The 22,366-nt window shown below is 44.5% G+C and overlaps 1 protein-coding gene across 1 annotated transcript in view; it reads right to left on the bottom strand.

Annotated features, from left to right (window-relative positions):
• The window catches only part of LOC138467288 (uncharacterized), a 5,113,521-nt gene that overhangs the window by 2,759,476 nt on the left and 2,331,679 nt on the right, over window positions 1–22,366 (bottom strand). The window contains exon 12 of the mRNA XM_069607285.1: window positions 10,580–10,651. Within this exon, the coding sequence (XP_069463386.1) occupies window positions 10,580–10,651 (72 nt within the window). The remainder of the gene's footprint in view (window positions 1–10,579; window positions 10,652–22,366) is intronic.

The following is a 22,366-nucleotide window of genomic DNA, read 5'->3' as shown; positions in this document are numbered from 1 at the left end:
ATATAAATAAACTATCATATCATATCACAAAGTGGCTTACCTCATTAGTCAGTTGTGCACATGGATAATAATGTGCGCACATGGATAATAATGTGCACACAACAGCCAACCAATTACGCACATAGAGAAAAATAATTAGAGGGAACATTGCTTTGGACAGTAGGGTTTACCGGTTAGTCATTTCAAACTTGGGTGACAGGAAAACCTGGGTTAGGGTGAAGGGAGCCCGCAGGATTGACTAGAACAGCCTTTTAGACATTACCTTCAGACTCAAACCCTGCAACCCTGACATAAGATACTTGTTAATAAAAACCCTTGAACGATTGTCAGACTTGTGAATTTTCTGAAGGCCAACTTTGACACTGTGACACTGCATGTGTGCATGTGACCTGTCTGACACAGTTATGGTTTCTCCACTGGCTATCTTTAGGTGATGCATCAGCTCCTTATCCCTCTTACCAGTATTAGGAGACCTGTGTGAACTCTGGAGATACCCCATTTACCACTTCCAGGGGTCACATAACAGAGTAGTGCACCCAGAGTGCCCCAATACTGCTTTGCTGGTGGGGTTACAGCAAATTTGTCAAAGGGTGCATGGATCATGATGGGCACCAAGGGATGTGGGATGTGCACTGTGGTTGCCACAGGGCTAAATGATGGAAAAACATCCCAGCTAGCAGAAGAGCCCCCACAGTTCGCAGGTGATATTCCAACTCCATGCTCCATTCAGCCATACCCGCTGATTCTGTTTGTTTTTACTTGATTCACTTCATACTACCATTGACTTCCAACAGTCAAATCCGCCACCTAAATTCTTATAAAGGCGTCATACCCCAGTTGTAGACTGGCAATAAATGGAGTGGTTTACAACATACTTAGAAGTGCCTGATGGTTTCAGATATCCCTTGGGTAGGAAGAAAGTGTTTTTAAGCATGCCTGGGTTCTAAAGACCAACACATTTGTCAACACATTCCACCTGTTGTATACAATGAGAATGGATAGGCACTTCCTACCTAAAGTAAGCATCATTATGGAACATGCAGCACACCATTAGCCCAACAAGGCTTGGATGAATACATCTATATATTCAGTTCAAGATTTTTAATACATCTAATAAACCCAGAGATATCCATACACGGAGCCTCTAGTTCTACTGATAGAACTTTGAATTACTAATCAATATGCTACTGATAGAACTTTAAATTACAAATCAACTGACATGTATACCAGTTTCAGACCCAATCCGTACAGGTATTTTGGTATAATTAGTGTCTTCAATCTTTCCTGGTCATTCAGGACATTCATTTTTATCACTTTACAATTGGGTGTTATTTCTTGGCCTTGAAAAAGATCCATTGGGTCGAAACACGGGTCGGCTGTGAGCTAATTCTGAATCTTAATCAAGACAAGAATACAATTCTATTTGTAAACACACTTAGTATTGAGGTGATTAATCAGATCAACATGTAATTGATCCTAATTGGATGGAAACATGTACTATATAAATCAAAGGTGTTTTTAATTCGTGGACAAAGGATGTAAACATATTAACGATTATATAAATGTTTCTAGGCGTATGCGCAATTGCGTCAATGCAAACTTTGATATGTATCATTATGAAAGAACATATATTTTATACCAGGTCGCAGCACATAGAAGAAATTGTATATGAATCTAAATTTGAGAAGAATTTGTATAGCGGTAATGGACTGAGCAGGCATCTCAGCGCTGAACATACAGGCAAGCAAGACAGCGAAGAGTGTATAGAGGAGATAAGTCTTTACTCTCCTAATAAGAGTAATCAGATGATCCCGACCTTTGAGGCCTTCTGGAAGCATGTTCCATAGCTTGGCTGCTTACACTTAAACAGATATTCCCATAGCTCCAGCTTTCTTGAAGATAATAATCATGGTCGGATATCTGTTTTTGGATCCTAGATTTCTAGATGGTTGGTTCAGATAGGTTTTATTTTTAAAGTAAGTGGGGGATGGACATTACAAAGCTTTATGTACCCAAGTCAAAGCTTTAAAATAGATTCTGATGTTAACGGAAAGCCAGTAAAGTGGGCAAGATTTGTTCTCTTCTTGGGGTGTTTCTCACAATCCAGGCAAATTAATTCAGCAAGAGATGCAGTCACTGGGCTACCATCTTTGACATCCCGAGGAACAATTGCAGTAGTCAATTTTAGCTCCTAAAATGACCATTGTAATACGCGCACACAGTTCATTTTAGATACGAAAGTCCTGAGATTAAGTAGTAGCATGAGGTGATAATTACCTACGTTCACTATGCTCTTGACGTGCATGGCCATAGAATGGGAGGAATCCAAAATTACTTACAGTGACTAAACATGCTTTTGGGTGGCACTGGTCAAGCCTGAAATGGCAATCTGAGAGTATGCTGACTCTGCTGAATTATTCATATAAGTAGTGCCCAACAGAAGGAATTCAGTTTTGTACTGGTTTAAACGTAACCGGTTTTGTGAGATCAGCAATTTGATTCCATTGAAAAGAGCTTTTATGCACTTACTTTTTTTCAGTTGGGTCAGAATTGAGTCTAATGAACATCTGGGTACCATTGACGTAATTGTCGAAAGCCGCTCCTTTCGTGACAAGCATGTCATGCAAAATCTTTGTGTGCATAGTAAATATTAAAGGTGAAAGGCAGGAGCTGATGGCCACCCCACACCCCATGATGATTGCAAAAATATGAATTATTAATAATCCTGACTCTTGAACATCTACTGAGGGGGATGATATAATTCAGCTTTCAGCTGCCTACAACCTCTTTTAGGCCCTCATTATGAGTTTGGCAGTAATTCCACAGTAATTCCATGAAATTATTGCTGAAAACGTTAACTGTTACCATCACTCAGTTCGGCAGTTTTACTGCTGAATTATGGGTGGTAATAATTACTGCTGGAGTATGAGTGGTGGTAAGGCGGTGTCATTCCCCATTTTTGGAGTCCATAGGACTCCAGTTGGATTATTTTGGATTTACAGAGAGCGGTAACTCTGCTGTGGTAAATCCACTCATTATTTGCCCTAGAGTGAAGGATTTACATCTAGCACCTTTCTGGTGCTAAATCCTCCACTTCAAAGTCAAAACTTGGAATTTGGCACTACTGTACAAATTGTGGTAATTCCATTACTGTTAAAAAAAAGGTGTTGGTTACAGAATTACTGCCACTATGTTACTACACTGGCAGAATTTTAATGAGGCCTTTAATCTGGTAAACATAATAATGTGGTCAATCATGTTGACCACAACCGACAGGTCCAACATCATAAGCATAACTTTCCCATCATACTCCATTAGCTGCAATACATATTTGTTTGCTTGCCTCTGTAGGGCTTGAAGTCTGATTGACTGTCCCCGAGTAAACAATGTTCTTCAATGAAGGATTGAAGTTGAAATGCGCCTGTTAAGCTATGATTTTCAATAGAAAAGGAATCTCTGTAGTGTGCCTTTGGGATCCTAAAGAGGGCTTTTTTTAAATACTAAGTGATCCAGATTAACAGAAGACATGCAGGAATATGTCTATCAGAAAACTAACAATGTACTATTCCTGTGATTACATGTGCCACTTCTTTGATGCATTCCTTGATTCTTAGGGACAGGGCAGGATCCTACAGCATCTAAAATCTAAACAAAATGTAAAACTACTACTCCCTCATGTACTGTTAGTGAAACGTACAATCAGCAAAACAAGGGTGTACACAAAATGAGTGGCACACATATTTATAGATTTAGGGATCCAAATCATCTTGTCATGTCTAAAAGAGTACCATGGTAGAAGGTGAAAGTGGTGAGTTTGCTTGGTCAAGAGACCCACATTGAAGATTACAGGATTGAGTTGATAAGACTTGAGGTAGGCGTAATATCATGGGTTTCATTGGTAAAATAGAACACAACCTGTACTTCAAAATGGATGAAAGGAATGTAAACAATTTGTTTGCAGTACTGATAGCGATAGGCCATCGTGGTCGGGAAATCTCATTACAGGAGTACAGAGAAACCTGCAAGGGTTATCTGGACCAAATTAACATAGCCCTACGTCTTGCCCAAGAGAATCCAGTTTGCATTCTAGATGCTGCGGCCCAGAAGCCTGAGGCACAAAAGGTTGCGTACAAAACCGTGGTGTCCTGTGCGTCTGGCTTCTGGGGTGTAGAATCTAGACCACAAACAGGTGTGGAAGGAGGCAGCCGGAGACAGGAGCCTACATCAAGTAAGTGGGGGAGGGGTGGTGTTCAGGGGAGGTATGCACACGAGAGGGCTGGTTACAAAAAGCTGTACCTGTGAAATGAGCCTTTTGTACTGGAATCCGCAGGTTCAGCCTTGTGTAACCAGCCTTTACACATAGATCTGAGAAACCCTTAGCAGTGAAAAAGAAGTTGATGCTATTGAACATTATGTAGAACTCTGATACCATGTCGCAGCAGAAACTGTACAGAGAATATGTCAATTGCCTGCCTGTGAAATTACTTATGGCATACATCCCAAAACTTCCTCCCCCCTCGATAAGGTCATGGTTCCTAAAATTTCAATTTAATTTGCTTCACACTTTAGAAGTTACAGGATCGTGTTGTAATATTCCCGCATGTCGCATGCGTTCAGACTGTGTGAACAGAATCTAGATGAAACCCTGCAACATTTGGTTCTGTTTTGTCCATCCTACTTGAAAGAAGGAGACATCACTTTTGGGAAATGTGTCCATTTGCTTGCAGGGGTAACATCTGTGGCACTATGGAGAAGAACGGAAAACAACCCGCTTCAGCTATAGCGTTAGTATCTTTTTTTTTAAAACTCAGTTGCTTAGTGAAGAATCAATTTAAGTAAACAAGAGTAAAGACATTTAGCAGGACATATGTGGTATAACTGTCCACAGGGAGTTGTTTTGTAGGTTCCTCATTTTCTATTGTACATTAGAGGTTAGATAAACAGGGATTGGACAGCCAGTGTTGGTGGCACACACACTTTAGATATTCTTTTAAGGCTTTTAAGTTCAAAATACCATGATGGTACAATTATTTACTAGCCTAATACTTTATTTGTGGTGGCTGCTTTTATCATATAGCATAAGAATGCAGATGCCACTTTGATAAACATAGGATTGATCCTTAGACTTAGTTAGTAACGTGGAAGGTAATGTACAAAAAGACATAAGGAAAATGGTGTGTATGCATGCTGTTGGTTACATTTTATGACAATGTTATGTAATATAAATGATATGATGATGTTTATGAAATATTTTGTATGGGATAGCTGATGAAATCTGTTTTATTAATTTGTGGTCTAATTGATGGTGAAATGTTTAATTGTCAAACCATAACACAAATACAAAAAATAAAAACATCTCTGCTCTGTGCTTTGACACAGATCTGGCATTGACTAGGTTGCAGTGAATGTTTTTGTTTTCTGAGCTTTGTTTGACCCCTTGCTCACTATTCTTAGAGAGGCACAGCTCCACCCTACTGATGAGGTCCAACCAGACCGAAACACGTGTCTGGGGTTGCTGTTGGCACTCTTGTTCAGAGGAGAATTGCCTAGCATTTCAGGGCTGGACTGCCCCTGGGCAGAACAAAGGCTGATATGTGTGGGATATTTCTCCTCTGTGAAAGATAGTGAGCTAAAGAATCTGGGTAAGGCTCTCGCAACCAGGACTAATGTCTGGCAGAGGGACTCCCAGGACGCCCCTTGATTTTTGCCTTTGAGGGTAGCGTCAGTAATTTGATATGGGATTGGTTCTTCTTTTCTTTTAATTCTGCAGTAGATTTTGTTGGGGAAGTTGTGTACCAGACCTTCGTTGTTTCCGTTTCTTCATTGAGTAGTTTGAGTAGGTTTGCAGTTGGGTTGTTGTCTTTGGGGTTGTCTCTGGGTTCATACCAGTTTTTAGTGATGAACAGGGTGTTTTAGTCACTTGGTTCTATCGTATTTCTTCGATCCTTCTAAGGTCCATCTGCTGTGTTTCCACTGTCTCTCTGTGCGTGCTTGGAATACGTATGGATGTCTGGTTGTTGGAGTGGACTGTAGCTAGATACGTAGGGTGCCAAATAGAGTGATTTTGGTTGTGTCCTCGCGAAAGGGGTCTCTTCAAAGAAGCGGTTTAATGCAGAGTATGTTAATTGATTGCTTGAGGTTGTTGGTTCTGATCCTTGGTCTTCTTCACTGTGGTTTGTTTTGTAATAGGACCTTCCTGTATGTCTGTCTTTCATAGAATAGGGCATTTTGTTGAGGTTTCTGTTTTGGGTTGTGGGTTTTCCGGTTGGTTGCCAGTGCCTTGTTTGAATTTGAGGAGTATTTTATTTAGTTTAATGATACAGGTCTTTTTGTAGTTGGTTATCTGGATCTGAAGGGACCCAATTGTGTGTAGGTCAGTCGACAAGGTTATGTGTAATACATTATTTTCTTGGTTGATTGTCCTTATCGGCTGGCATCTCAGTGGCCAGTACTACTTAAGCAGTATTTTGTTGGGGCTGTCCAAACTAGCTGTTTGTATTTTGTTGATTGTAGGATAATATCAATGCCACATGGACCTCTGGACATGAGCTGTCTCTGGACTTAGGATGTAATTTCGGTGGAGTGTGAGAGGATGAAACGTAAGTGGTGCATTATCACAGTAGTGCAGGGTGCAGTATTGCAGGAAAACAATATCGCAAGACCAAAATATTGTGTGGCAAAATATTGCAGGAATACAGCATCACATGGACACCATATCACAGAAGCACTGCATCACAGATTGTGCCATATCATAAAGGCATAACATCACAGGAGCACAACAAATCAGGGGCACAACACCACCTGGTACAATACCAACTAAGCACAGTGCCATGAGGCACAGTATCATGGGCCACAAAATTGACAGGGCATGATTGTATCAGTGCATAGTGTCGTCTGTGAACAAAATCAGGGCGCAAAATCTCTGCGGGTGCAATATTGCAGGGCTACAGTAACGCCGGGAGGCAAGTCTCGCTGGAGTATAATATCATTGCGGCAGGACTGTTACTGATGTTGACTATCACTGTGGTGGGCTATGAGTGACAGACTATATGAGTGGTGCTATATTATAATGGGAGAGTACCAGAGAAGTATATTATCAAAGAAGCATCACAGCGGAAAAAACATCAGTAGTCTCATAATGGTAGTTTCTCAGTGGCACTATTATTCAGCTGCACAATTTCTCAGCAGAACAATTTCTCAGTGGTGCAATTTCTCAGAGGTGCAATTTCTCAGAGGCAAAACCTCTCAGTGGTAACACGTCACAGTGGAAAAAGGTCATAGTGGCAAAGCTCACAGTGGACACTCTCACAGTGACACAATCTCACAGTGGCATAATAGAATGTTGTTTTCTGAGAAAAGGCAGCAAACGAATACCTCCTGAAGATGGCAAATCCCAATTTGTTTAAAAGGCCCACATAGACCTGCCAGGTAGTTCACAAAAACGCTCTTGTAATAAATAGATAGCCTCTGGTGACTCAGGATCAACATGGGCATAGACCGATTAGTGAGGTGTTGTAAGGAATGCAGAGAGAATGACCAAGTGCTTTTTACCAAACCAGTTCCACATAGCTGTGTGAAGCTGCCACAAAGGCCATTGCACAAAGCAGCAAGCGCTACATTGGACCATATGATATGTAGCCCAGAACACAGATATTTACTGTGAATCTTACAGGGTTACTACAGCCAAGGTTTTCAGAAGACATTGTCATCACAAGTCAGGAACTTTATAAGACAAATCTTTAGGAGAGAGGGTGTAATCATATACAGTTAGTATCTAAAGAAATGCAAGATTTTCTTAACTGGAGAGGCTATGGGGGGTCCTATCCACAGGCCCTTGCAGATTAATGTGATTCAGTCCCAGCTCAGGTCCGGCAGATAGAACTTACTCATTTTTACTTAGTGTTGTCACCCCTTTAACTTTCACCCACATGTAGGTGGTTATACTGTGCGCTCAATCATACAGCTTGTTCGAAAGGTCGACATCCAACAAACACTGGGTGTGTGTTTTCTCAGTCATATTTAGTTCAGGCAAATCCTTTTAGTATGACATTTTTGGTAATAATTTGTGCTAGTCAGATCCCCCTGTCAGGCATATGAATCGCGGCACCCTGCGGCCTCATCAGCCATTTATCATATGGGCTGCCACCTTTATCAATCACCCCTCCATGTACCATGTGATAATCCCCATTATGCCCCAGTGGGAGCGTCATTGCCATTCAACCTGTGGTGCCTTGTATGCCAAGGTGGAACTCCCTTCAACTTGATGCCTCAGATGCTGCCAGGAAGAGTGGACAGGATGCCATATCTTTCCTCCTGGAAAGTGCCAATTGGCAGCCTTCCGGCTCTGCATGCCACAATCAATGTGGGTGTGTATCCTGCGTCAGTGGGCGGGATATGCTGGTATGCTCGTATAGGTCACGCGGCTGCCTTCTTGTGGCCGCAGTCCCAGCCGCCGATCAGTGACCTCTTTTCAGGTCAGACTATCATATTTCTGTTCGGCTGCCAGGTCCACAACCTACAGCAGCTGCTCCATCCGCACTTCTGCACAGAGCCTCTAGGCAAAAGTGGTGAATGGAGTTGATCTCTTCCTGTGAGGCCCACCTGCCCAGTCACCACAACATTCACTGTGATCAGCAAGTTTCAACGGCATCCCTCCCCATCATGCTACTTGCAGCCTAAGACACTTATTATTTATTGAGAAGGTAGGCTAGTTATGGGAGCGCCACTAAGTTGCCGCCATCATGCTCAGGCTCTTGAGCATGGGAGGAATACTTATTAATGCAACAAGTAGTAAGGGATGAAATAATCTCAGCTATAAATGTATGAATGAAAACGTTGGAGACTGTATTGCACGATCAGTATGTGAGTCTGAGCACACTTCACCATCATGATAGTCTTTACTTATCTATACACGCGAGTGTTAGCTGTCATTCGGTCTGTATGTTTAGGAGTAACTACATCAGAGATCAACATAAATTCATGACTCAGGTCTCAACATGATATAAAACATGTCAAAGAAGAGCCCATTGTACATGCAGTATGTGTTACACAGATCCCAACACAATAAGGAATCCTGTAAGTATGTCGTAGGTCTACAGAGGGTAGATCCTGCCCTCCCTCAAACTGACTGTATAGGAGATAGACCCCACCCCCTCAAACGGAATGCAGATAACTTGTCAGGATGATCAATAGTTCTGAGTGTGCAAAAATCCACCCTGTAGAGCTTAAGAGGGCAAGAAAACACATTTTAAGGGTGACATGTATTTTCTGGGTTCAGAACGTCTTGCGCAGTAGAGAGTATGTCAACTAGTTCATGCTTATCATAGATACTCAAAATCTAGATTTAAATCTGAGCAGGTACCTAGTTCTGATCAAAAATATGTTGGTCCACCATTTTGTGATAACCAGGCATAGTCAGGCAATTTCTAAGATGCTTGCTGAAAAGTAAGATGGTGGACTTTTGCAAGTCATGCCAGAAATTATCATATAATTACCTCAAAGCAGTTCACTGATAGTTCAGTAGAAGAGAACATATCAGCAGTTACTTCAAGACGTGACGCACTTGGTGATCAAGGCAAGGTAGCAAGAGTACCGACATCTGGTCAGATAGCAGCAGTTACTGAGTTCACAGAGAGGACACACAGCTGACACCCATATTTGGGCTCCTGTGACAGGGAGATATGGTGCTGCTTTTTAAAGATATCTCAGGATATTAGTCAGAAATGTTCTTTCTTGAGATATCAAGGGATTCAATTTAAAGGTCAGGAATATCTCACACAATTTTAATTAGTTACATGCGTAGGTATGACATGGGTGCTTGGAGAGTGACAGTTTAGTCAACCAACCCTAGAAGGGGAAAGGGCTTGTCTTTGAGTACCTAAACCAATAAGAGCGAACTACATCATAAAATAGAGAGCTGTGCCAAATACAAACTGAATATAAGGGGGCTTAAATCAGAGCTCATTTGATAATTGTTGGAGTTCTGATGTATGATGACTTGTGTACTGCCTTGCTGTACCCAAAGAATAAAGATGGCTTTGAAATTCCAGCCTGAGTCTTTGCCTGTTTTCCTTCTTGGTCTTCTGAATGCCTTTCCTGATCCAGAGATGCCAAGACCCAAGGGAGAGCATTGGGCCCTCCTGTACATAGGGATCATTTTGTTACTGCTGTTGATAGTGTGAATCGTGTATCTGCTTAGCAGCTCTATGGATATGATAGCACTATTGTATTTTGTGATAAGTTTGTTGGTTACATGAAAATTGTTTGTTTGTTTGTGCAATAAAATGTGCAATAAACTTTTTCTTTTTAAATCCTTGAGGGTTTTGGGCAACCATTTTGAACCAGCATCTACACACTGAGCTCGAGTCCATTTGTGCCTTGATATAGACCAGTGCATACTGCGGTGTACCTACAAAAATGCTTCTTTCATTAATGATGACGTTTACAATGGATGCCTGTATATTGTTATGCCATCTCCTTTATGCTATAACATTGACCTAAAAACCTGTGTCTTTTTATCTGCCAAAATGTTTCAGCATACATATGAATCAGAAAATATGATAATAAGTAAGATACTTACATTTCATTGGTTTTTCAGTCATGAATGTTTTTTCTGACAAAATTAATGAAATATCCTGGCCTGTGGTGGTTACTGCAAAACATAAGTTCAAAGTTAACATTATATTTGTGTTTAAATACATATTTAAAAAGTCACCAATTCTATGAATGAAATGTACAAATGTCGGAGAGCTGAGCAATTCTTTGTTACTCTCTTCATTTCTACCCTCTTCTGTACAGTACATGGTACCCACAAAGAAGATAAAACATTCATCAAAGAATTATGCAGTAGACAATGCTGATCTTGGTGGACAGAAACAGTAAGGGCAACACTGGGCTTTGAGATCACATTCCTGTCTACACGACAATCATTCTATCAACAGTTTGTAAATCAATTGTGTGGACAGGTCAGACCCAGTCTGCAAGGCCGAAACATGTCTGGGATGCTTGTAGTCTCATAAAGAATGGATGTGACCTAGCAGCTCGGGCTGGACTGCCCCTTTCGGGTGGAACCATGCCTGATTTGCATATGGTATTTCCCCTTCTGTAATGGCTTGACAGGCTGAAAAACGATGGTCTGAAGGATTGCCCAGAGCTGTGACCATGGTTATGATTTATTCAAAACCTTCCATCCATCAGCTTTTGGTTTTGCCTTGTAAATAAGCAGATAGCATAATTTTAAATGGGTCTCAACGGGTGCGACGTGTAATACTTTTACGCCTCCATATCCTGTTCTGCCCCATTTTGCAGCAGTGACAAGGCGGATGAGAGGCAGAGAGAGGAGGTAAGAAATTATTTTCCGCCGTGCTGACCTCTTTTGTCTTGTTAGTGTATTTCCATTTACAGCTGTATGAGATTTTCATGCAGGCGTAAAACAAATTGACTTCTATGGAATCTCACTTGGTTTTGCACCTCCACAAGACCAGACAGATTCCACAGGTATACATTAATTAATGCTGCGTGCAAAGTGTAATTTGAAGGCAGTATTTATTTTTTAACAAGACGGATTGGAATGAAAGAATAAATAGTTATGTGGACCGTTTTACTCTTTTCTTTTCCCCTCCACCATGTGAATATTTAAAATGGTAAGCAATCATTGGTAGTCGCCAGCATGCACTTTACGTTTAATATAAAACAACCCGTGGAGAGTTAAGAGTGATGAAAATATGCAAGATGCAAACGTATGAATTAATTCTTAATACAATTATTGATAATAAAAAAAGAATGCTACTTTAATTTTTATTTATTTTTTTAAACTTTTCTTTATTGGCATAGAAAGAGTACAGATTATCAACATAGTGCACAAATCAGATGGTAACACAGTTGCATGCAAGTCATTTCACATATTGAAGAGACCTGTTAGGGAGATGCGCTCTCGGGTATGTAATACAGAGCGTTTACGGGATAGCTGAAGTTAACTCATCAAGTGGGGGTGATGATGCAAGTTCAAAATCCTCCTTGTTGTTCAGATAACTACAGAACTCTGTCCATACATTTCTAGGGCGGGAAGTCAGTGGAAGAGTGTTAATGTAGTCCTCTTCGCACACTTGAGTCCAAGTGAGGGCCTTTAGCCACATCTCGAATGATGGGGGGGAGCGGCGCTTCCAGCATTGCAAGATACATTTTTTAGCTACCATGGTAGCAACATTCAGAAATTTTGCCATCTTTCTTGTCTCAGGTTCATCCCACACTCCGAATAAGACAGCAAGAGGTGTAGGAGAGATCTGGGTCGTTGTTATTTCAGATAAAGCCTCGATGACGGCTTCCCAGTATGGGCCCGGTGCTTCACAAGACCAGAACATGTGTATGTGATCAGCAGCAGTGGATTTGCATCTAGGGCATGGCTGGGGCTGGTCGGGTGTGAATCGTCCCACCTTGTGTGGCATGTAGTATAAGCGATTCAGGAGTTTGTATTGCATACATCTATATGTGGCATTTAGGGAGGTTTTACGTGTGTGTATGCACATCTTATTCCACAGTACATCTGAAAGGGGTACGCCCAGTTCGTTACTCCACATGTCGCCCGCCGGCTGCAGTGCCTCATCGGTGCTAGCCATCTGCATTTTGTATAACGATGATGTATTGGATTTCAGGCGAGTCTGGGGGCTCATCGGGATAGGAGGGCCACCAAGCGTGAATTGCTGCCCTTAACCGGAAGTACTGCAGCATTTCCAGTGCTGAGCCCGAGTTCCCAGGTCTCCATGTCTGCGGGGTAATGAACTTCCCATCGGGGAAGAGATCGGTCAGTGCTCGGTAGCCCAGGTCCTCCCAGTGCCTCATTAGAAGTTTATCATGAGTAGGGCTGAGGCCCGGGAACTGCCAAATGGGCAGCCATTTGTAATATGGGTGATGACCAGTGTGTACCTGCAGTAGTTGTTTCCAAGCTATGATCGTAGCTGCTACGGGGTTGGCAGGGGCATCAGCATGGAATGTGTGATGAAGAATGAGGGAATGCTACTTTAATTTTAATTAGTATCTCGCACAAAATCACAATCCTGGTTGTACATGAGAGCATAATGAGAATATTATTTTTGAAAGTTTGTGTCCTCTTTGCAGCCTTTCTTTATTGGATAATAGGTATACCAGCACCCCCCCCCAAACACATACACACACACAACACACACACACGTGGGGCACATAAATCCATTTTAGTGTTTAGTTGTGCATGCCAAGAAAGGTGCTCATGTAGCATAACATTCCAACACAGAAATATGATACTTGTGATCTAATGTGATCTTTTCCATCATCTTATTTCGATACCGTGTCGTAAGACACATTACATTTGTTTGAGATTTCCTCTTTCCACAAAGCCTAAGGGTACACCACCAAGCAAATAACAATTGCACAAAACTAAATGTGAATCTGACAAATCTGCCCCAGTGTCATCCTCGGCTCTGCAACCATGAAAACAAAATGCAGGACAATTAGGATCTGACAAACCCTTCATCAGTTCTATGTAGGACCTGACATCCAAGTAAAGGTCCTTGAGCGCTTGAGAGCTCCGCCACATATGATAGAAAGATCCCACCCTCCACAATTCCTTTAGCATTCATCTTACTTTTTGTATACTGTTTGTTCACCAAAACTGGGTAGCCACACTACCTGTAAATTAACTTGAACTGTGCATCCAAGTCTAAGTCCTGAGAGTCTAAATCAATATTCAAATCCTTTTGCCACGCATGTATTTTTCTGGATGTGTTCACCTGGCTGAGGTAAGAGGTTTTTGTTGCTTACCTGTAACTGTATTTCTCCAGCATTGGTATCTTTCATAGATTCACATACTTGAAATATTCCCCATCATCAGATGTATGAAATATCACATTTAAAGCGATGGACAATGCTAATAAAACCTTAAAGGCTTCCCTTTTGCAGCCTACCCACCTCAGTTTGGTTCTTATGCTCCTAGCCAATGACGCGGTAGGGCCTTTCGTCTGGCAACCATTCTCAATTTTAAGGACTCATTACAAGTTTGGCAGTGCATGGAAAAAGTGGTGGTAATTCCATCACTGCCCCTTTTTTGGCAGTAACAGAACTACAACAGTTTTTCACACACCACAAAATTATAATTATTGGGTGTGTGGATCTGTGACATCTTGCACCCCACTGCTGTATTTGCATTGTGTGCTCTGCTTTGATTTTTGAATTTGGGTGTGTGCATTTGTAACATTCTGCATCCCACTGCTGCATTGCTTTGTGTCCCCCTCCCGTAACTACTAGGCCAATTGGTAGCTTGGGCTAAGACTGTGCAGTACAAACACTCCTCTTTCCCTCAACTATCCTCTGCCACCCTAAAGGCACTCACCAGCTCTCCTATCTTCGCCAACTGCTTCACTATCATCTACCCTCCCTCTCTCACAAAGTCTGGAAGAAAAAAGCACAGAAAAGACATCCTGAGTGCCAAGCATGGCCTACCCATCGCAGAAACCTACGTCAGTGCAACGTCCAGATGTCTTCACCGATATCCTTGTCTCTGTCCCCTCCCCAGACCTCTGGACTCCTCATCTCATCTCCACTCTCTCTCCTTCCACATCCTCTCCCATTAATGGTGGCACCAAGTGGGAAGTCCTTTTGGCGGGCTTCTCATCATTCCGCTGTATCACTAATATTTACCACACTAGTTCTATCTTGGTTCAGGGTCCTCAACCTAACCCCCTTCTCTTTGATCGGCGCCTGCTGTCCCTCCTCAACTTCCTTCCCTCACCTGCCTCTCCCCAACCACTCTCTCTGACCGGTGTAACACGCCCCTGTACTCCTCCTCGGAAAACCTTCAAAGGTGGAGACCTCCTTCACCTGACCACACTTAATGCCCACTCAGCCAACAAACACTCTGCCGACATCTGCCTCCTTCTTGAAGAAATTGACCTTGACATTCTCACTCTCACGACACATGGTTCAATGTCAACTCAGTCACTGCTTTTGACTCCCTTCTCCCTGATGGCTACAAGATTATTTCCAAGCCACGGCCTAACCACACTGACGGTGGGGTTGCCTTAATCTTCCCTGAGTGGGTTCCTTCCTCCCTCATACCCACCCAGATTTACTCTTCCTTTGAAAGCCTGGTGTGCAAGTTGGTCATCTCTCCCTCCTCCTCCTTGACCATCGCCACCATCTACAGGCCGCCTGATGCTACCACCCTGTTCCTCTCTGAATTGGCCGATTTCTACTCCTCTGTCTTCTCAACCACCTCTAAACTCCATATCTTGGGCGACTTTCACATCCACTTGGACTCCTCTATCACAGCATCTACCATCTTCCTTGACCTCCTTGACCTCTGCAACTCACTCTCCCTCACCATTCTCCCTTCTGGTCCAACACACTCATATGGAGACACCCTTGACACCCTCATCCACTCGGATCTTTCACCCCCTGCCCCACTGATCACCCCTCTCTCCTGGTCAGACCACTCTCTCCTCTCCTCTTATCTGGGTCCCCTTGGCTCTCTGACCGCACCTCCTCCAACCCTGCCAACCTTGTTCACGTATATCTACCAGATGAAACGAGTGTCAGCCGCTCCCTTCACATCCACCTTCATCTCTGCTCTCCCTCCACCCCAGACTCAATCTCTGACTCTGCTCTCAGCAACCTCCATCTGGCCATTACTAACACTGGACATTCTTGCCTGTGTCATGAGGATCCGTCTGAAACCTGCCTCTAAGCACAATACCTGGTACAACTCTAAACTTGCAGCCCTGAAATGCAAGTGCAGAGCTGCGGAACCGAAGTGGCAAATCTCAGGCTCACCCTCTGACAAACTGGCCATGCCGCCTGCTCAAAAGCAAATATAGACTCTCCATCCGTGCCAAGAAAAGGGCCCACATCCAGGCATGGGTATCTGGTGCATCCAACAACACGGCTGAAATCTTAAAAATCTGCAGGGAACTAGCCAACCCTTCTGCAGTCTCCTCCTCCCCTCTTCTTTGCTACCCTCTCCGTGAACACCTCCCCAACCCCCTTGCCTCCTATGGCCTCCCTCCCTCCTCCTTCCTCTCTCTCCTCCTTCTCCCCTGTCACACCTGATGAGGTCACCACAGTTGTCCGCTCTATGAAGGTCTCCTCCAAACAGGTTTCCCCTTGCTCCTCCAGAACCATCAAGGACAACATTGTCTCTCTTGCCCCAGCTCTCGCTGATTTCTGCAACCACTCTTTTGCTACTGGATCTTTCCCCTCCTCCCTCAAGCACTAACTCTTGCACCCTTCCTGAAAAAACCTTCAGCAGGCCCGACTTGTCCAGCCAACTACCGCCCTATTTCTAGTAACCCCTTCCTTGGGAAACTCCTGGAGAAGTTGGCCTTTCCTCAAACTCACACACTGAACTTGTTTTGCGGTCTTCACGACCACCATTCCGGATTCCGAGCATTCAGAGGCAAGGAAACTGCTCTTCTGAACACCCGTGAAGAAGTGCTCGTATCTCTGGAGACTAACTCTCCAGTGTTAGGACTGATTTTCTATACTCTGGTCTGGTGGACCTATATTGTGACGTGACAGGGACAGCTCTGGGAAGCTGTAGCCAGTCAGTTTGGGTAGCAGTGACAGGCGGTCTAGGCTAAGTTCTTCAGAGGGGGTGAGCTTGTAAAGGGTCCACAATGAGGTCACATTATGGCCAAAGCACACTATAGAAAAATTAATACAAGCAGGTAGACTTATCACACAGCACTATCAAACTAAATACATATATACATTCACTTGGTTTAAATGCACACTACAAACCAAATACTCCTGCAAAGGAATGGATAGGCAAGTAATATACACAAAAAGGTCCACAGAGATGGTGCCTTACTAAAATTGTCCAGCCCTAAATTGCCAGGGGCCTTGTTCGGGATACAGTTCCACCGAACTTGGAATGCAGGAAAAATGCAGGTAGGGTGTCTGGGGTCCAGTGAAGGGTTCTTAGAGTTAGGGTTCAATGTAGACTAATGCCCAACATTATCCCCAACAGTCAGAAGTCTTGCAAAGGCAGGCATTGCCAAAGCTAAAAGTGTTAGAAATAGGTTTATTATAAGCCCATTGACTTATAATGGGAGTATAGGGGTAGGTTAAAAGCTCAATAACTTACCCCCTTACTCAGAATATTCCCCAGACTTGTTAGAACAAAAGAAGGGTGTTCTACATTGCTTTTCCCGCCAAAATCTGTGGTCCTCGATTTTCACTGGGTTGCAGGTTCTAGCTTCACTCTGGTTGGTGTCATTTGCTGGTGCAAGGACTCTTGGTCAAGGATTGCAAAAACAAACGATGCAGCACCCCTCTCAGGACTGGACTCGTGTCTAGTAAGCAGGTTTCGGACGGTGCACGCTGCACACATCGATGCAACAGGACTCAGTAGCTGTGGTCAGACTTTCCAATCTATCTCGGGTCCCCTTTGTGTTAGTACGCCGACATTTCGCAGGAGAGAGCCTTGCAGTGGCAGCTGAGGGTCCACGATGCGGACATGAAGTTAGCACGGTAGCCCAAACACGAAACTGGTCAGCCACAGGACTGTTCCAGGGCACTTCCGAAGGCGGTTTTTGTGCTGGGCACTGAGCAGACGTCGGAAATGGATGGTTCCTCCACTCCAAGCGTCGTAGCACCTCTGCAGGCCTATTGAAGATCACGAGCAAGACAGGGTTCCCCCAGGGCTGCAGCAGAAGTTGGTTACCAGGCCTCCTTCAGTCAAGTTTTCAGGTTTCTTTGCGGGTCTCACAGCTGGACAGGATACTTGGCTCCTTCAGGTTTCTCCAGGATCTCTGAAGAATTGTTGCAGGGGTCCCCTTCTTATCCTAAAAGTCAGGTAGGAGCTGAAACTCCCACTAGCCAATAGGAGGACTAGCCGACACACACACACACCAGCAGTGGTCCAATCAGGACCACTGGCGGGAACACTCATGCATACCACTCAGACACACAGAAACCAGTATGTGGATTGGGGTCAGACTGACCCAACCCACATCATGCCTGCAAACACACATAGCTCTCCAGTAGCCCGCCAAAAGCTGCTGCTTTCCCGGGCACTGGAAGTCCTTATAAGGATGTCCCTGGCCCCTGAAGCCAGGAAGAAGGCTAAACAACAAGAAGCAAAAAGAACACGCGAAAAATCTTGTGGCACTGCCATGTTTGACCAGTAGCCACAGTTAATAGCCAAACACAGTAAACGCGGTAAAGCTAAAACGAAATTCCCCAAATAGTGGGGAAAAGTCACTGCTGCCACCAGCCCATCTTTTAAGCACATCTACAGTAACCACATATTCTCTGAGTGTTAGTCTAGGGCAAACCAAATATGTACCCCATTGCACTGCTGTGTAAGCTGCTTTGTGCAATGATAAAAGGTTACCACTAGTGATACAAAAGTAACCACAAGTTGCAACATAGTAACACGACTAAGGGAAACACTGTTTCCCAGTACTGATAGCCTTAAGGACATATCAGTTTCACCATAACATGTGAGCAAAGGCCAGTGCAGTGATGCTTAAGGCTTCCCTGTACTGCAAAAAGAACAGGTCAGATTCAAAAATAAAAGCAAAAAGTTTGGGGGTTCCATAAAGGTGGAAGGAAAGGTGCAGTAAAGAGAATCTTTTCTAACATCCAGCTGTCCTCATTCTACTTGATCTCGCCTCTGCCTTTGACACGGTCAACCACTACATCCTCATAAAACGGCTCTATGATACCCTGGGTATCTCAGATCGGGGACTGGACTGGCTGACCTCCTTCCTAACTGACCGTCCATCCCAGGTCATTCTGGGCACCTTCCCCTCGCCTACCTCCTTCTCCACCTGTGGTGTCCCCCAGGGTGCCAACCTCTTCCCCTCGCTTTTTAACACTTACCTTGCTCCGCTGGCATGCATCATTTCCTCCTTCTCCCCGAACTTCCAGTGCTACGCCAATGACACAATCTTCTTCAAACTTCCTGCTGACCCCCTTGTTCCTTCCCTTATCCCAGACTGCCTATCTGCTATCCAGTCCTGGTGCACTTCCGATGATCTCTGCCGCAATGCCAGCAAGACCGAGATCCTTCCTATTGGGACCCCTGCTTCCTCTTTCTTACCCTCACTCTGGCCATCCTCTATGGGCTCTCCTCCTTCTCCTTCATCCAAAGCCAAAAACCTTGCAGTCATCTTCGACTCTTCTCTCTCCTTCCTCCCTCACATTCAGGACATTGCCAAGAAGTCCAACTTTCAACTCTTCCTTCTCAAAGGAATTTTCCTTTCCTCACTTCTCCCAGAAGCTCAATGAACCCAGAGCTCTAGTTCCCTCTAGGCTTGACTACTGCAATAGCCTACTCGTGAATCTACCCTCTTCCTCCCTGCGAGCCCTCCAGCTGATCCACAATAGGGCAGCAAGAATTATCCTTGGCCTCAAACCCAGGAACTGCATCTCTCCAGCCCTACAAACTCTTCACTGGCTCCCGGTTGCTGCACGGATTAAATAAAAATCCCTCTGCATCATCCCCAAGGCTGCCTGGGGCCGGGGACCACGCTATCTGCAATTTGCTATCACTAAATATTCTCCCTCTAGACCTCTACGTTCATCTGGTACCAACTCTCTGTGTGTGAAGTGTTTTGCTAAACAGAGGGCAATCTCTTGCTTCAGCATGCTCCCTATTGTGGAACAGCCTCCCCCTTCCTCTTCGTCTTGAGCCGGAACTCCTAAAATTCAGGAAGCTCGTCAAGACTTTCATTTTATAAAATATGATATGGTATTTATAACACACCGATACACACGTGTTTCAAGGCGCAACGAGGCAAGGAAAGGGAAAAAAAGACAATGATCTTACTAGGCCTAGTGACATTGAGATTGCGCAAGTGCAGGGGAGAGGGAAGGGGGAACGTGCTAGAGGAAGGGGAGGAGTAGCAAGTGCAAGACACAGGATCAACATCAAAGAACAAGTAGTGCAGCCAGCATGTGGCAGTGCAAGGTTAAGTGCAGACAACAAGTGTCTGATAAGCGCAGGTAGGGGGGACTGTAGGGATGCAGATACAGACCCAAGTCCAGGGTTGCCAGGGGGCAGTGCAGGGGTGCAACTGGGAGAGCAGGGACCATTGCCCGTGATTCAGAGGGTAGCCAGGTGACCAGTGCGGTATCAGACAGGAGATCAGCATGGAAGACGAAGAGAGAAGGCAGAAGCGAAGAGGAAAGTCTTGAGATGCTTCCGGAACCGGAGATGGTTCTGCTCAAGTTTCAGAGAGGCAGGTAGGCTGTTCCAGAGGGAGGCACCAGCTGAAGCGAGAGATCTGCCCCCAAGTCGTTGCTTAGAAAAGCGACTGACCTCCAAGGAGTTGGAGGAGTGAACAGCTCGAGTAGGAAGATACTTCCGAAGAGAACGTTGGAGGTATTGTGGTCCCATGCCCCAGAAGGCCTTGTGGACAATGCATAGGGTCTTGAACTCGATCCTTGCAGCCACTGGGGGCCAATGGAGAGGTTTCAGGGCTGGAGAGATATTATCCCTGGGTTTGAGGCAAAGGACAAGTCTTGCAGTCCTGTTTGGATGAGTTGCAGAGGACAGAGAGTAGAGGTACTTCCTTTTCACTTCCTCCTTCCCTTCTTCTCTCCTCTGCTAACCTCACAGTCACTACGATTGGTGGCCAGGGTCCTTGTGTGTCCTTGGGGCCCTGGCCTCCCACACCCAATCGCCTAAGCTTCTGCCTACACACAGCACTTGCCTCGGCACCCACTGGCCTACCCCCACTGTAGGACTGCACTTACCCACTTATTGCAGCTGAACGCTCCCTAGAACGTACTATACTTGCAACTTACATCTGCTGCACACCCACGACCATAGCCATTCCAGCACTTACCACCACTCCCTCCCCCCTCTTCTCTCTTTGCACTTGCACGTTCTGTATACTCACAAGGCCTAGTAGGTTTGTCTTTACTCCGCAGTGTATATATTGTTTTCAATCCCATGTTCCCTCCCAGTTGCCATGTGGGTGCTTTGAAAGACAATTTACTTGTTGTATAAGCGCCTAACAAATGCACAATAAATACATTAAATAACTAAATGAGTTCCTTTATCTTTGTTCTCCCACCACACAAGGTCTCTGAACTTCTGACCTACAGGGTCTGCTTTCCCTAGCCTCCTGTGTCTTCGTTAGCCCAGCCTTCTGGGTCACTCTTCCAGCTTCCTGCCTCCTGGTATCCTCAGGCTCCAGGAACTCTATTCCAGTTTTCCATCTCCCTCTCTAGCTCCTTTTCCAGCTTCTGTTCATGCCTTCAGCCAGCTTCAAATTAGTTATTTCTCCTAAATCCACCAATTACAGATTGAGCTCTTGGATTTTAATAGATAGGGCTTGGTGCTCTCCTTCTGGCCTCCCTCTGGTGTAATGGGACTCAAAGTGTGGCAGATGGGATCGGGATTGGCTGCCATTCTACACCACTGGGGATGGCTTTAAGCACTGTTTTGGGACTTGGATCGACTTGTCCCTCCACCTTGGTGGCCCCCCTTCACCCTAACAAACCCTAGCCGGCCCTATCTTCCAGCCCCTCTGCAAGTTAAGGGAACTCAGGTTTGTAGGTTTGGTATAGGGAACTTGGGACTCACAGTTTCCAGGCCTGTATGGTTGTCAGGGGTCTTCAAGAACTGTGACTGGGATCTTGGAGTTCCCAAGTACTTCTTCCTCTTTAGGTCATTGACATAGAGACTGCTTATTGGGTCCAAGCTCAGATGTGAGGTGGGATGTGTGGCAGGTTAGTCCAAGGTGGCCTCTATCTAATTGTCACATTCTGACCATGCATTCTGGTTAGACTCAGTCTGTTCCAAAATGTATGAATGTGGAAGTCTTGTGTGAGGATTGGCTGTCTGCCTGTGGAATTCCCTGGCCTAGCTCAGGTACCCCTCTTTCTCTGTGTAGATTTTGGAGGATTTTCGTCACCTCTGCGAAGGGAGGCAAGTGTGCGGGAGCAGTTGGCTCCACAGGACCACCACTCCTAGATTCTCTTAAAGGTGCAGAAGCATCTATGATTGCTCTGTGAGCCACTGCTTTCCAGCCCCCTTGGTAGCCCCACTATCCACCAACGGGATCATGCAGAGGACTTAGTCACTGAGGCCATTGGTGGCATTTTGAACTTTACAGGAGGTTAACATCTCCATATCAGCAACCCAAAATTAAAACGAAAGAAATTAAAAAAGTAGTCCAAATAGTAGCACACATTTCAATAAAGAGACACCATTCGAATAGTCAGTGTAAAGTGTTGAGCAAGTGGAAAGGCAGTTTCTGTTACCCAAGCCCCAACCCAAATTTCTAAGAAAAGAAATTTTAAAAAGGTGGCCCAAAATAGTAGCGGACATTTCATTGAAGAAGCACATTGTCACTTCTTTAATGTTGACTGAAGAGAGGGGACT

The sequence above is a fragment of the Ambystoma mexicanum genome, chromosome 4q (genome assembly GCF_040938575.1).
Source record: "Ambystoma mexicanum isolate Mex_15411 chromosome 4q, UKY_AmexF1_1, whole genome shotgun sequence".
Taxonomy (NCBI): Eukaryota; Metazoa; Chordata; class Amphibia; order Caudata; family Ambystomatidae; genus Ambystoma; species Ambystoma mexicanum.
The sequence above is the reverse complement of the archived record's forward strand: the minus strand, read 5'-3'. Positions and strand labels throughout refer to the sequence as shown.